The 15,280-nt window shown below is 42.2% G+C and overlaps 1 protein-coding gene across 1 annotated transcript in view; it reads right to left on the bottom strand.

Moving 5' to 3' along the window:
• The window catches only part of HTT (huntingtin), a 211,476-nt gene that overhangs the window by 80,089 nt on the left and 116,107 nt on the right, over nt 1–15,280 (bottom strand). Inside the window, exons 31-37 of the mRNA XM_065405845.1 lie at nt 10,325–10,548; nt 9,270–9,348; nt 8,954–9,115; nt 6,245–6,300; nt 3,875–4,023; nt 2,555–2,691; nt 43–159 (exon numbers count right to left, since the gene is read on the bottom strand). Of these exons, the coding sequence (XP_065261917.1) occupies nt 43–159; nt 2,555–2,691; nt 3,875–4,023; nt 6,245–6,300; nt 8,954–9,115; nt 9,270–9,348; nt 10,325–10,548 (924 nt within the window). The remainder of the gene's footprint in view (nt 1–42; nt 160–2,554; nt 2,692–3,874; nt 4,024–6,244; nt 6,301–8,953; nt 9,116–9,269; nt 9,349–10,324; nt 10,549–15,280) is intronic.

Genomic DNA, 15,280 nt, shown 5'->3' on the forward strand with positions numbered 1-15,280 from the left:
AATTGATACATAAGAATAAAATCAATAAAGTTAGATACTAACCTGTTGTTTTGCTAACATTGGGAGAATTATATCTGCTATCTGTCGGGACAATCTTTTCCATTTGTCTTCATTCTCTTTGTGGCACTGTTGCAGTACTAGGATGAACATCTCCAGCACCTGAAGAAAATATCCCAACACCCCCAAAAAAACCACACCTGCACTTTAGAAAATGGCATATTTAAATAGTACAGTTGAGGGAGGGAACAGTTAATAAAACTATCATTTTCCCCCAAAAAGTTATGCAAGGTGTTTCACAAAGATGATTTAAGATCTTAAAATATCATATATACTGTTCTCCTGCTTCACCTGACCTTTCATGTAACAGAGTAAGAGAGACAGTATTCCTATTCTGCTCCACTTAGATAACATTTTTACGCATACAAGAAATAAAACTACATAAATCCAGGAGAAGAAATGAAATATAGGTCTATGACAATAGCAAAAAATTCACTTCAGACTAGAATTTATAAAAAGAACAAGTTTCTCTCTCAGATATGGTCTTTTATGATGACCAAAATACCTGGTATTTCCCAGATCTTTTTTTTCTAAATAAATAAAAGCAAATTTTTTTGTGCTTTGTAAAGCCAAAATTTACAAGTGATTAGTCCAACATGGGAAGAATAGAGTATGAGATGAAATGCATGGGGAGTGGGAAGAAAAGCAAAACATTGGTAGTTGGCAAGTAAAAGTCTTCATATATTAGAAGGGTATCTGTATTTCCTCCTGTCTTAATAAAAGGAAGAATCGAAATGGGACATACATTAAAACTCTGATCTTGCAAGCTGTTCTGTCTGAGTGGAACTCTGAACTCATTAAAGTCAATGGAGTTCTGCACAGACATAGGGTCTGCTTGTGTAGAGCAGTTTGCAAGATCAGATCCTAATACTGGCTATTCCAGATCTCTGCTAGAAACTCCTGTACTCTAGATAACACTAAAGGTTAAAAATAACCTATATGTGAATACATAGTTAATATCAGATGTCAGAACACATTATGTGAATAACAGTTTAATGTCATGTCAAAAAATGTATCCAAATACTATTTTATGACTAATTATGTAAAACTATAAATTCACTATCAACCTATAAAATTTTTGTTGCAGAAATTAATTTCAGTCTGAACTTTGACACATATAACATCCAAATTTCTACACTAAATTTGGAAGAAAAAAAAAAAGTTGCCTCTTCAATTGTATTCAAAAAGGCACATTCCTTTCATTAATACACATGAGAGCAGCATTCCACAACTGGATGAGGTTCAATAAAAAAGTATTACACTTATGTTAAGTGTCTGGAATAAGGAAAGATTCAAGATCACTTCTTTCACAAGCACCTTTATGCCTTTTTCCTCTGTCTCCCAAATGCCTGGAAGGTCTTCTCTGTACTTCTCTATACAACCTCTACACTGTTCTCCAAAAAATTCTTCAAGACCCATCTTAACAGTGAGGCTATTGATAAAATGACATCTAACAACGGCTAGGTGAATAGTCATAAGTTACTGCTTGTTTTTTTACTTGTCTGTAGTTACATCTAAAAAGTAAATGACTAGCAATCATCTAGTTGTCTCCATAAAAAGCGTTGTAACTAAGCTTTCCTATGATTGTTACTAAGGATAAGATTATGTCATGGAGGCCATGGATTGCGTGACTTTCAGAGACCTCCATGACATTTTCTGCTTCAGCCCTGGGGTGGCAGGGCCAGAGCTGTTAGCAAGCAAGGGCCACCTGGAGCTCTGAGGCGCCACTGTGAGCAGCCTGAAGCTCTGAGCCACTGGAGCCCCAGAGCTGATGGCCGCTGCAGTGGCAGGTGCTGGACATTCCCCACCCCGCAGTGAGGCTCGGGCTCTCTTCCTCCCCCCATTGGGCTTCAGTCATTCCCCCGTGAACCCCTTTCTCCTGCCCCATTATTTTTAGTAAAAGCCACAGGCAGGTCACGTGAATTTTTGTTTATTGCCCATGACCTGTCTGTGACTTTTCCTAAAAATAACGGTGACAAAAACTTAGCCTTAATTACCTATGTACTCTCTCCCCCATTTTCTCCTATTGTTAGTTACACCCACTTATTGCATCTTGTCTTAAATAAGACTATCACCCAGGGAAACTACTGTCTCACTATGTGTTCATACAGCCTCTGGCGCAATGCAGGTCCTGAATCTGATTGGAGCCTTTCAGTGCTACTCTAATATAGATAATAAACAAAGGACAATACTTTGCACTATATATGAAATCTACCTTTCTGCCCTATTATATAAATGTATTTAACAATGAATGCTTTTATTGTTTGCTTTTGAACACTTGAGTTTGTACTCTTATGCCTACCAATTATGGGAAGGGCCAGAAAGCACCAAATTTTTATCCTGCGTACCAAGAAAGCTCCCAGAACGAAGTCTGACTAATCAGGTTTTGTTCAGAGAGGGATAAATGTCACCTGAAATGTTTTAAGTGTGGCCAGTCTAACAAATAATTCACATTATAAAACATACACAGGCACACTAATCTGTCAATTTTTCTTACCTGATGATACTGGATAAGTCTTAGTAGCATTGACACCACCACCTCTTTTTGTGTTTCCAGTTCTTTTCCAGCATCAGCTTTATTTGTTCCTCGTAATACAAAGAGATCATGGACAATGGGTTGCAGAGCTGGAATAGCTAAAATTAAGATGTTTCATATTTCAATATTAAATGCAGGTTATTTTTGAATAGTACAGAAAGGTTCTAACTCTCAGCAATTTTACTACTGAAAACTAGCACTTAAATTGTAATGTTTCTATGAATACTTGCAGAAAACTTAAGTAATTTCCACATCTCTTGTTCCTTCATCCCTACTAAAGCAGAGTCTAAGTCACAGTTAGAGACAGATGACCATTATCGCTTCAGGATTTTACACATTTTTCAAAAGACATGCCTTTCTCAGTACAACCTATGCATCTCTTATACCAACAGTTCTGGAATAAGGAAAGGCTTCCAATGTTCTTTTTCCAAAAGGAAGGTAAATAAAGCGAATATCAAAATAGATTAATCAAAACCTTTCAAAAATACAGCTGTGTTAACCTACTATTCAAATAACTAACAAGCCCTTAATAATATAATTATGTTGCTATTAAATATTGTTTAGCCACCATTTTTGTTATTATATTACTTTTAAAATGAGACAGAAAATTCCTAAAGATCCTCATTACACGCAGAAATTTTGTCATGGTTGTAGCATACAAGTAATTTTTTCTGATTTTACATACACACATGCAACATTCTGGAACATTTTAAAATTAGAAATCAGACATTTAGATCAAAATCTAAGTCTGCTTTTTTCTGTGCTAGCAATGTTTGTATAAAGGTAGCAGAAGAGTGTTATGTTGCCATGTTAAATATCAATTCAGCAATATCCTTGTAACAAACTGGTAACTGCAAATTTAAAGCAACAATTTTTTTTCATCATAGCAATTTTTAAGTCAAACATTTTATGAGAAAGCAAGGGACAGATATCACTGGATAGAACCAGGCAGACAGTATACAATCTTACCTAAACAGCTCAAACAACATACTTAATTTATAGCTTGTCTTCTACTCAAATTTTCCTAATTGCTCTGAACAAAAATAGCCAATAATGCATAATTGTGGAAATGGGATAAATAATATTTTCTGTCAGGAGTAGGTTCATACCTTTGAACTAGTTTAATATGTGAAAAATGTAGTTTGAAAAAATACAAGAAAACCATACAAGAGTTTTCTGGGCTGATCAGCATGAGCCCAGCATTACTTAGCACAGCACTGTATATTCTTTTTAGTATATTGCAAATTGTTAGTAGTTTCACTGTTTTGGTTTTTAAGTTACCATGTGTAACAGCTTTCCTTCCACTGGCCATGATACCATCACACAGCTGAATAATCTTAGGAATTCCAATTATCTGTTTGGAGTGATATCGCTCATAAGACAATAATACCAAGAAGAAAAAGATATTAGGGATAATTGCCTCTGATTCCCTGGAACAAAAGAAAAATGTCAATACACACTACCTTCCCTTTATTAAACATACAGTTCTATTCAGTAGAAAAATAATCTGCTTATGTTTCATGGAAAATTCATGAATATACTCTTCTGTTTCTGTATAGTATTTCAGTCATTTCTGTGCCCCATTTTTTACTACAAGACATTATTTAGAAGTTATGTTTATTGAATTTCTCAATATAAGCTTACTTAATAAAATTTTTGTTCATATGAACTAGAACTAATACAAATCAAGGATTACAATTCAAAAAAGAATAGTACCATCAGACTCATTATGAAGGATTTATTACATGAAAACAAGATCTGTTTAAATGGATGTAAAGATTAAACAGCAGAAACACTGAAACACCATTCAGATCATGTTTATATAAACATCAAAAGTGTGCAAGGTGCTTTACAAAGCAGCAGGAAGACCCTGCGCTGAGGAGCTTATAACCTGATAGCCAGCATATAGATGAAGACTGGAGGATGAGATATAATACAAAGCAAGCAAAGTAAAGTTTATACCATAATTCCACTTAGTTGTGATTTTTTTTTTTTAAAGACTGGTTAGTGTTTATTGCTTATTTTGTTAACAATTGACTCAGATTCAGACTTTAAGGCCAGAAGGGAGGGATTGGCAGGGGAACTGAATTTTGTAGGCTTAAAGAAAGAAATGTTTTAAGGAAAGATTTGAAGAAGACGGAGGCATCATAATTTTAGGTGGGGATTAAACTGACCAATTAAGAAACAGATGCTGCTTGCATGCAGTGTCCCTATTAAAAACAAGGGAAGGGGGAAAAATAGCTAAAAATTGTTTGCAACTAGAATGTGAAAATTGCAACATATCGTAATGCTAGATCTTCAAAACCAGTGAAACTAGTTACAAATGAGAGCAAGGTGCCATTTTTTAAAAAAGTTCTCTTAAATATAATTTAAAAATGTAAAAAGGGGAAGTTACAATCTTGATGGACAGTTTAACAAAATGGAATAAAACATTGATTACAAGCTACCATATGTATTCATGACAAAAGCTGATGGCTTGTCAGAGCTGTAGGGAAAAACTGCAGTACTTAAAAACAAACTAGTTACTATTAATTAACCACTCTGCTTAGAACAATGATGATCATCTGTTGTCTATTATCCACTTAGGAAGTAAGCAGCATTCCTAATCTACATCAAACTGGAACTCCTGCTGAACAATCACAATGGAATGGCAGTTCGGAAACAAAGCGTCATTTGGAGACAACAGTGATATTTTTAAAATTCGTTATGGAAAGCAATGTCAGTAAGCAATAAAACATGCATTAAGAGAAGGCCCTTTGGAGGCATCCTGTCTTCAGGCACCAAAACAGGGCATAAATAGCTAGTAATACATGCTCTGGAGTAGCTTAATGCTGTTACAGCATGTCCTATTTATTTTAACTGCTTTTTTTAAAATGAATTTAGGGGAGTTCATAGTACAAAAATAGTTCCTAATGTAATGATTCCTTGCTTATTTTCTTCTCTCTACTATTCTGAGTATATTTGTTAGTTTATATTTTTATTAAAATCCAACATTTTAAAGCTCCCTTATACTCGAGACATCCCCATCTCCCTTCCTTCCTACCTCCCCTTTCAAAAGTAGTATGTGGCTCAAGAACACACACAGCTCTCATTTCCCACTAAAACTCTAAACAACATTCCCAATGTTATTTTTTCAATATAAAATTAATGCTAAGAGACTGCTGAGCCAAAAACTGTCAAAAGAGTTTTCACTACCAGAATGCATGGATCCAGGGACTCCCGCAAATTACAGATTCCCTCTGAAATTTCTTGCACTTTACTCCCCAAACCCTCCCATTACATAGCGCCCAAACCCCTTGAAGAATGTACCATGGGATTAGGGGAATGGGAAACACATGACCTAGAATGGAACTCTCCTCCTTTGGTGGACAGACACTACTCTTTGGACGGATGTAAATGGAAATGTGTGGCCTTAAAGATGTCAGAACTAATCACTGCAGGTTTTTGGAAAAATAGACATAATAGAGGTAGTGGGACAAGGGGAAAGCTGCTAGTTATTTCCTCTAGATCCGTTTCCTCTCTTAAAACAGACATTCCAAAGAAACGGTAAAATTCAACAAGAGATATTAACCCAAACTCTTCAATTGACCTGTGTGATTATATCCCATAATCCTATCATCGAAAAGAGAGATTTTATATGTCTGATTTTACCTGAACTGTCCCACTTCAATGTATTCAAACTGCTTTAGCACAAATCCAATAAACACCTGCAAACAGGATAAAAATAAGTATTAAGAGGTGTACACATTAAGAGTGGCATAACATTGTCAATATTAATTTCTCATCTAAAACTAAATTGGCAGATGAAGATTTAAAAGTACATCTATGGGTAAACAGATGAAAAGCACTGATTCCCACAGTCTGCTACAAGATGTTCTGAAGTGTTTCCTATGTCTAGGGTCCTACCAAATTCATGGTCCATTTTGGTCAATTTCATGGCCATAGGATTTTAAAAATAATAAATTTCATGATTTCAGCTATTTATATCTGAAATTTCACAGTGCTGTAACTGTAGGGGTCCTGACCCAAAAAGGAGTTTGGAAAGTGGGGGAGGGGTCACAAGGTTATTGTAGGAGGGGTTGCGGTACTGCTACCCTTCTGCACTGCTGCTGGTGGGGTGCTGCCTTGAGAGTTGGGCAGCTGGAGAGCGGCAGCTGGCTGGGAGCCAAACTCTGAAGGCAGAGCCACTGCCAACAGCAGCACAGAAGTAAGGGTGGGATGGGATGGTATTGCCACCCTTACTTCTACACTGCTGCTGGCAAAGCGCTGCCTTCAGAGCTGGGCGCCTGGCTAACAGCTGCTGCTCTCTGGCTGCCCAGCTCTGAAGCATAGAAATAAGGGTGGCAATACCACGACCCCCCTAAAATAACCTTGCGACCCCCCTGCAACTCACTTTTAGGTCAAACCCCCCAATTTGAGAAACACTGTTCTCCCCCATGAAATCTGTATAGTGTAGGGTAAAAGCACACAAAAGACCAGATTTCACGGACGGAGACCAGATTTCACAGTCCATTACGCGTTTTTCATGGCCATGAATTTGGTAGGGCCCTACCTATGGCTAAGGCTGCAATTTAGGCACGGAGGTCACAGATTGTGCGACTTCAGCCAGCTCCGGCTGGGAGCTGCAGGTCCCCTGCTGCTGCCAGCAGACAGACCTCCTGCAGCTCCCAGCCGCCAGCAGCGGGGGGAGGGACCCCCGCAGCTCCCCGCCACCCGGGGCAGCACAGGGACCCCCCCACTTCCCGCCGCTCCGAGCAGCAGGAGGGACCCCAGAGTTCGGAGTCACCAGGGGAGGGGGACCCTGCAGCTCCCAGCTCACCCGCATCTGCCCAGGCTCCTCATTTTATCATGAATATTTTTAGTAAAAGTCAGGGACAGGTCACAGGCTTCCGTGAATTTTTCATTATTGCCTGTGACCTGTCCGTGACTTTTACTAAAAATATCCATGACAAAGTCTTAGCCTTACCTATGGCAATACATGAACGCTTAGAAGAGAATTTGAGTCTGTGTTGCAACTTTACAGTTTACATACATTTACATGACAGCATTATATATTTCATACAAAAATCTAGCATTTATGAAGTGTTATGGGTGAGAAATCATAAGCTTAAATTAGGAAATGCAGATTTAATATTGAAACTTCAAATTTAACTCTGATCCCTTGTATTGATGCCTCAAAATAAGGTTTTTCTTTCATATATAAATTTTACTCCTGGATGAATTCTGCGACAAAAAATTAAGAATTCTGCAAAACTCTGCATATTTTATTCGTCAAAATAACACAATATAATCACGCCAGTTTCAATTATTTTGGGTAATTTATTTCAAAATACCTGTCAGCAAGTATGTCTGTAACAATACAGACCCAAGTTTGAGAACCCCTGATCTAACTTGTACACTGAATAAGTTGGGATCCTCTGGAAATAAAATTACTCTGAATTCTCATTGGTGTAAAAGTGCAGAATTTGCCCCTTTCAGTGTTATAAGGATATTTTCAGTTTTCAAAGGATACTTCATGCTTTCTGATGTCTCTGGGGTGCCTCGTATGAGAAGTAGGGCAAGGTAGAGCACTGTCTACCTCCACCCCAAACCCTGCTCTGCCTCCAGCATTTATAATAGTGTTAAATATATTAAAGTGTTTTTAAATTTATAAGGAGGGGGGGTCACATGCAGAGGCTTGGGGTCACCAAGTACAAAAGTTTCAGAACCACTGAGTTAGATAGTGATTAATAATTGCTAGTGGGTATAAAACTTGCAGATTCATGCCCACAGATCCCCATTAAGTATGCTTCGGAGAAAATTCTCAAGTTGATAATGTATGCAAATGGCAGCCAGCCAGATAATCTACAATTTAATCTGTTCTCGCAATGTCACATATTGGGAATATAAATTAAGATCTCTATCTTTGTCTACTTTGATTAAGTAGTAATCAAAATGATTCTGACAACCAAACCATCTTTTCACTACTTGTAATTATAACATATTCCTGTTTAATAATCTTCATTGTAATAAAATTGTTTGGCAGTGAGATAGGCTGTTACATTTCCAAATGAAGTTTTGATAATTTAGAAACTATTATTTCTAAATGAATGGTTTTGTGGATTTAAACATTCACCCATATGCTACATAGTGCATGACAACCAAATAGAAATATATCATGATCTTCATAGCCCTGCAGAGTGAAATACAATTTCTGTAATTTCAATTTTAAATCACAGTTCTCATTTATGGTGCTATTAGTAGGACAAGGAAGGTAATTATTTTTACAATAAAATATTTTAGCTTGGCAGTGTCCCTCTAAGAACTAGAGTTATCTAATCTGCTATAAACTGACCAAAATGAGAATACAGTGTGACTAACCTGATCCGAATCTAGAAGACAGTAGTTAACCCGTAGCTGAACCAGCTGTGCTAGTAGATCTAAAACCTGCCTCTGTAGTTGTACCGACGTTGTTGTAGTATATTGCTTTAAAGCTTTTATAACAAGGGGTTCAAACAAGCGAATGTGATTGTGAATAGCATTCTATAAGAAAGAAAAAACAGTTTAAAGCCACATATTGTCTACATGAGATTCCAGTTCAAAACCAAACTGTTAAAAATACAACTTCATGTGGATAAAGGATAAATCTTGCCCCTCCTTTTATTGTACTCTTTCTTTAAGTACGTATTTTAAATACCTTGTCGGCACGATGTTTTGTTACATTTGTAAGGCTAGTTTTCAGTTGCGTAGAAACTTTCTGCAGCACATCAAACCATCTATCAAAATAAAAAAATTAAAACACAGGGATACATTTGAGAAAATTCTTACATGCACACTCCCTACTAATATTTTATTTACCTAACATTAGCTTTGTAATAGGGCTTGATTGCTTCAAGTATTTTAGTAAGCTAAGAGAAAATTAGAAAGTAAAAATTCACTTTGCTTCAAGTATTTTAGTAACCAGATAATTGGAGAGTACAAATTCACTGGAACATCTACTGTACAGCAAGGGTAGAAGCAATGCAAACTTCTGCACACTGTCCTACTAATATATTTGTAGCCTGACTACTTGCAGGCTTGAGAGGAGAATTTAGTCTCCATTCCTTTGCCTCTCTTAAGACTCTCAACATGAATGCCAATTAGTGAAAAATAAAGAGAGTTTAAAACAGTAGTATTAATATTCATAAATATTAACATTTTCTTCTAAATATAGATACACCTCTACCCCAATATAACGCAACCCGATATAAACACGAATTCGGATATAACGCGGTAAAGCAGTGCTCGGGGGGAGGGGGGTCTACGCACTCCGGTGGATCAAAGCAAGTTCGATACAATGCGGTTTCACCTATAACGCGGTAAGATTTTTGGGCTCCCGAGGACAGCGTTATATCGAGGTAGAGGTGTATATACAATGGCTATATTTTTGCATGAAATTTATTTTCCACTTTGCTTTGTGAAGCACTTTTGTTCTATCCAGAATACAGTATTGTACCAGAGATCAAATTAGTAAAGGCAAGATAAATTATGTTATTTCAAAAGACTATAAAAGAAAAATTCCTGCTATTGACAATTGAACAATATATTAAAATTTCAATATGTAAGAGACTTCAATAATTTTAAACTTCACAACAGCCCTGTTCAGTACTTTTAATGAAGTTATGATTTATTGTTTTCAGCTAGAATGTTTTGATTAGTTTTATGAAAGTCAACACACCATACCACATACAGGGGGAAAAAAATAACAGTTACCCTGAAGCATCATGTTCCTGCTCTGCCTGTACCATGTTCCTTAGACTCGCATCAGCAAGTGCCTGTGTAAAGTGTGTATAAGGGGCCATGAAGCAGTAATGATAAAGACCAGGCCTCAAATTAGAAGAGCCTAAACGCTGGGCTTTGCCTTGAGATTTGCTGGGGTTTGAAGATAAGCCATCATATTGAGATGCCAAGTTCGTTCCAAATAAAGTCTTCAGCAACTAAGGAAAGATGTGGAAAAAATGAACATTTCTGGAACAACGCGACTTGAATCCCCACCCTCCCAAAAAGCATTCTATGAATGAGGCTGTCACACGGTAGTCTAACATGTGCCAACTGTGGGTCATGGACTCTCAAACTATTTCTGGTTCTTTTTCCTTCATAAACTCAGGAGCCTTAAAAATAAAGAAAAAATACACTAAACACTTTTAGTTCCTACAGACACGGATATAAATTACAAAAATTCCCACGGCATCTTCAAAACAATACAGTGACCTGCTAAAGCAAGCCCCACCCTTGGAATTAAAGCAATATTTTGCCCAGGCTAAATAAAATCTTTTCAGGCTGGTACAGACCTCTGACAGGCTTCCAAGCTAAGCTCAGTCTTCCAAGGCTGGAACAGGCAATTGCTTAAGCTAAGATCCCAGACTGACTCAATCTTTCATTACTAGAGAAAACTTTATAGGGCCAGAGTAGCATGGAAAAAGGGTTGGTGCAGCTTACCTTCCCCATTCAGCAAAGGGGGAAGAGGAGAGACTGAACTGTGAGACTCTGTGGCAGACTCAGTCCCAGCCTTGCTCCTGGGACAGTGCAGCTACATACTGTACCTTACCCTGGCTGGATTACAAGGTACCAACACAAAATACTCAACTATGCGAGTCCACCCCAAATATCTATATGTAATCAGGTACCCCATCCTATGAAAAGTGGATTTTGTTTCTACATTTTTAAAATACCTTTTAATAAGCCTTTACTTAAAAATGAATGGAATCTTATGGCTTATTGTTTACCTTGAACAAGAAGATTCTTTATTTGCTGTTGGAACTAAGCCAACCATGAAAGCAAGCAAAATTCAGAAGAAACTTGATCACTTGCACTGAATTTGGTTCTGATGATGAAGACTACTGGTTATAATTTTTTTTTAATATATATATATGTTGTTTTTTGTGTTTTTCACCAGTAGTCATCTTTCAATCCTGTCACTGGTTCCTATATGGCCCAGATCATCTAAGACTAAAGTCATAAAAGACGGTTACTCACCGTTGTAACTGTTGTTCTTCGAGATGTGTTGCTCATATCCATTCCAGTCAGGTGTGCGCGCGCCGCGTGCACGATCGTCGGAAAACTTTTACCCTAGCAACACCCGGTGGGTCGGCTGTGGAGCCCCCTGGAGTGGCGCCCTCATGGCGCCGGATATATACCGCAGCCGACCCAGCGCCCCCTCAGTTCCTTCTTGCCGGCTACTCCGACAGTGGGGAAGGGGGGCGGGTTTGGAATGGATATGAGCAACACATCTCGAAGAACAACAGTTACAACGGTGAGTAACCGTCTTTTCTTCTTCGAGTGCTTGCTCATATCCATTCCAGTCAGGTGACTCCCAAGCCCCACCTAGGTGGCGGGGTCGGAGTGAGACATTGCTGTGTGCAGAACCGCTGACCCGAAAGCAGCATCGTCTCTGGATTGTTGCACCAGCGCATAGTGCGCTGCGAACGTGTGCACCGAAGACCACACTGCAGCTCTACAAATGTCCTGGATCGGGACTTGAGCCAGGAAGGCAGTCGAGGAGGCCTGGGCCCTCGTGGAGTGAGCGGTGAGGCGTGGCGTCGGGACACCGGCCAGGTCGTAACAAGCACGAATGCAGGACGTGATCCAAGAGGACAGGCACTGTGAGGAGACCGGTGAGCCCTTCATCCGGTCGGCCACCGCAACGAAGAGTTGCGTCGTCTTTCTAAACGGCTTTGTACGGTCAATGTAGAAAGCCAGGGCCCTGCGTACGTCCAAAGAATGCAGACGCTGGTCTTGACGAGTAGCGTGTGGCTTTGGATGGAAGACCGGGAGAAAGATGTCCTGGTTTACGTGGAAAGGTGAAACCACCTTCGGAAGAAAGGCAGGGTGGGGGCGAAGCTGCACCTTGTCCTTGTGGAACACCGTGTATGGGGGCTCGGACGTCAGCGCTCTGAGTTCAGAAACACGCCGTGCTGAGGTAATGGCTACGAGGAAGGCCGTCTTCCAGGATAAGTACAGGAGCGAACAGGTCGCTAATGGTTCAAACGGGGGCCCTGTGAGCCTGGAGAGAACAAGGTTGAGGTCCCACGTTGGAACCGGCTGGCGTATTTGTGGGTACAGCCGGTCCAAGCCCTTGAGGAATCTAACGACCATCGGGTTAGAGAAGACCGATGACGAGAGTTCTCCTGGGTGGAATGCCGAAATGGCGGCGAGGTGAACCCTGATTGAAGATACCGCCAAGCCTTGCTGTCTTAGTGACAGGAGATAGTCCAGTATGAGAGGGATAGGTGCCTGCAAGGGGGACGTAGCCCGTTGCTGACACCAACAGGAGAACCGCTTCCACTTGGCTAAGTAAGTGGACCGTGTAGAGGGCTTCCTACTTCCCAGCAGGATCTGCTGGACGGACTGCGAACATTGTTGCTCCGTCTGACTCAGCCATGGAGCATCCACGCTGTGAGGTGGAGCGATTGTAGGTCGGGGTGACACAGACGGCCGTGGTCCTGAGAGATGAGATCCGGACTCAAGGGGAGCGTGATCGGCGCTTGAACCGACAGCTCTAGCAGTGTGGTGTACCAGTGCTGCCTCGGCCAAGCGGGAGCCACTAGAATTACTCGTGCCTGGTCGGTGCGGATCTTGAGCAGCACCCTGTGGACAAGCGGAAATGGGGGAAAGGCGTAGAACAGGTGACCCTTCCACGTTAGAAGGAATGCGTCCGACAGAGAGCCTGGAGCTCGTCCGTAAAGGGAGCAGAATGCGTGGCACTTCCTGTTGGCCCGGGATGCGAATAGGTCGATCTGGGGAAATCCCCACCTCCGGAAGACGGAATAGATGACATCCGGGCGAATCGACCACTCGTGCGTCTGGAAGGACCTGCTGAGACGGTCCGCCAGCGTATTCTGGACTCCAGGCAGGAATGATGCGGTGAGATAGATCGAGTGGGCGATGCAGAAGTCCCACAAGCGAACGGCCTCTTGGCATAGGAGCGATGAGTGGGCTCCGCCTTGCTTGTTGATGTAAAACATGGCCGTGGTGTTGTCGGTGAGGACCAGCACGCAACGGCCCTGTAGGAAGTTGAGGAATGCCTGGCAGGCTAGGCGCACCGCCATCAGTTCCCGGACGTTGATGTGTAGGGCTAATTCGGAAGCGGACCACAGACCCTGGGTATGACGCTCCCCGAGGTGAGCGCCCCATCCTAGAGATGAAGCGTCCGTGACTAGGTGGAGGGAAGGTTGTGGGGCGTGAAAAGGCACTCCTGCACAGACCACTGCGCGATCCAACCACCAGGTGAGGGAGGTCAAGACCGAGGGCGGGACCGTGACCAGCATGTTCAGGTCGTCCCGGTGAGGACGGTACACCGATGACACCCAAGCCTGCAGTGGGCGAAGCCGCAGTCTGGCGTGGCTGGTTACGTAGGTGCACGAGGCCATGTGACCCAACAGGGTAAGGCATGTTCTTATGATGGTGAACGGAGATGCCCGCAGTCCATGAATGACGCGTGCGATGGACTGAAAGCGACCTTCTGGCAGAATGGCTCGTGCGCTTCTGGAGTCCAGGATCGCTCCAATGAACTCTATTCTCTGTGTTGGCACCAGAGTGGACTTCTCCCTGTTGAGTAGAATGCCCAGTTCGTGGAAAGTCTGTGTCACCATGTGGACGTGAGCTTGAACTTGGTCCCTGGTGCGGCCGCGCACCAGCCAGTCGTCCAAATACGGGAACAGCTGTACCCCTCGTCGGCGAAGGTATGCCGCGACGACTGCCAGACATTTCGTGAACACTCTGGGAGCCGAGGACAAGCCGAAGGGAAGGACTGCGAATTGGTAGTGCACCTTGTTCACTACAAATCGCAGGAAGCGCCTGTGAGGCGGATAAATAGCTATATGGAAGTAAGCGTCCTTCATGTCGAGGGCGGCGAACCAGTCTCCAGGATCCAGCGAGGGAATAATGGTCCCCAATGATACCATGCGGAACTTCAACTTTACTATGAATTTGTTGAGTCCGCGCAGGTCTAAGATGGGACGTAGACCCCCTTTCGATTTGGGGATCAGGAAGTAGCGGGAATAAAACCCCCTGCCCCTTAACTCCTGCTGAACCTCCTCTATGGCTCCCATAGAGAGGAGCCCAAAAACCTCCTGTGAAAGGAGTTGCTCGTGAGAAGGGTCCCTGAAGAGGGACGGGGAGGGGGAGTGGGAGGGGGGGGGCGAGGAAAATTGGAGGGCGTATCCCTTCTCCACCGTGCGAAGGACCCAACGGTCTGATGTTATAAGGGACCAAGCACGGTGGAAACGGGAAAGGCGATCCCGGAAGGGGGGAGATGAATCCTGGGTGCTGGTTCTGGTGCCGTCCTCGACCGCACCTTCAAAAGGCTTGTCTAGGCCCTGAAGGTGGTCTCGGCTGGCCCTGGTTCTGACCGGGTTGAGGGCCGGTCGACCGTCGCCTACCGCCTCGACCCCGCCTCCTGGCAAAGTCCTGTCTCGGGCGAGGCGGGGGAGGGTAGAACCTCTGAGGCTGGGGCCTGAAGGGTCTGCGTTGTGGACCCGGGACGTGCATCCCCAGAGAGCGCATCATTGTTCGAGAGTCCTTAAGGTTTTGGAGCCTCGAGTCTGTCTTTTCCGAAAACAGGCCCTGACCCTCAAAGGGCAAGTCCTGGAGGGTCTGCTGCAGGTCAGGTGGCAGGCCCGACACCTGGAGCCAGGAGGTTCGCCTCATAGCTATACCCGACGCTAGGGT

This window comes from Emys orbicularis, chromosome 5 (assembly GCF_028017835.1).
Source record: "Emys orbicularis isolate rEmyOrb1 chromosome 5, rEmyOrb1.hap1, whole genome shotgun sequence".
Classification (NCBI taxonomy): domain Eukaryota; kingdom Metazoa; phylum Chordata; order Testudines; family Emydidae; genus Emys; species Emys orbicularis.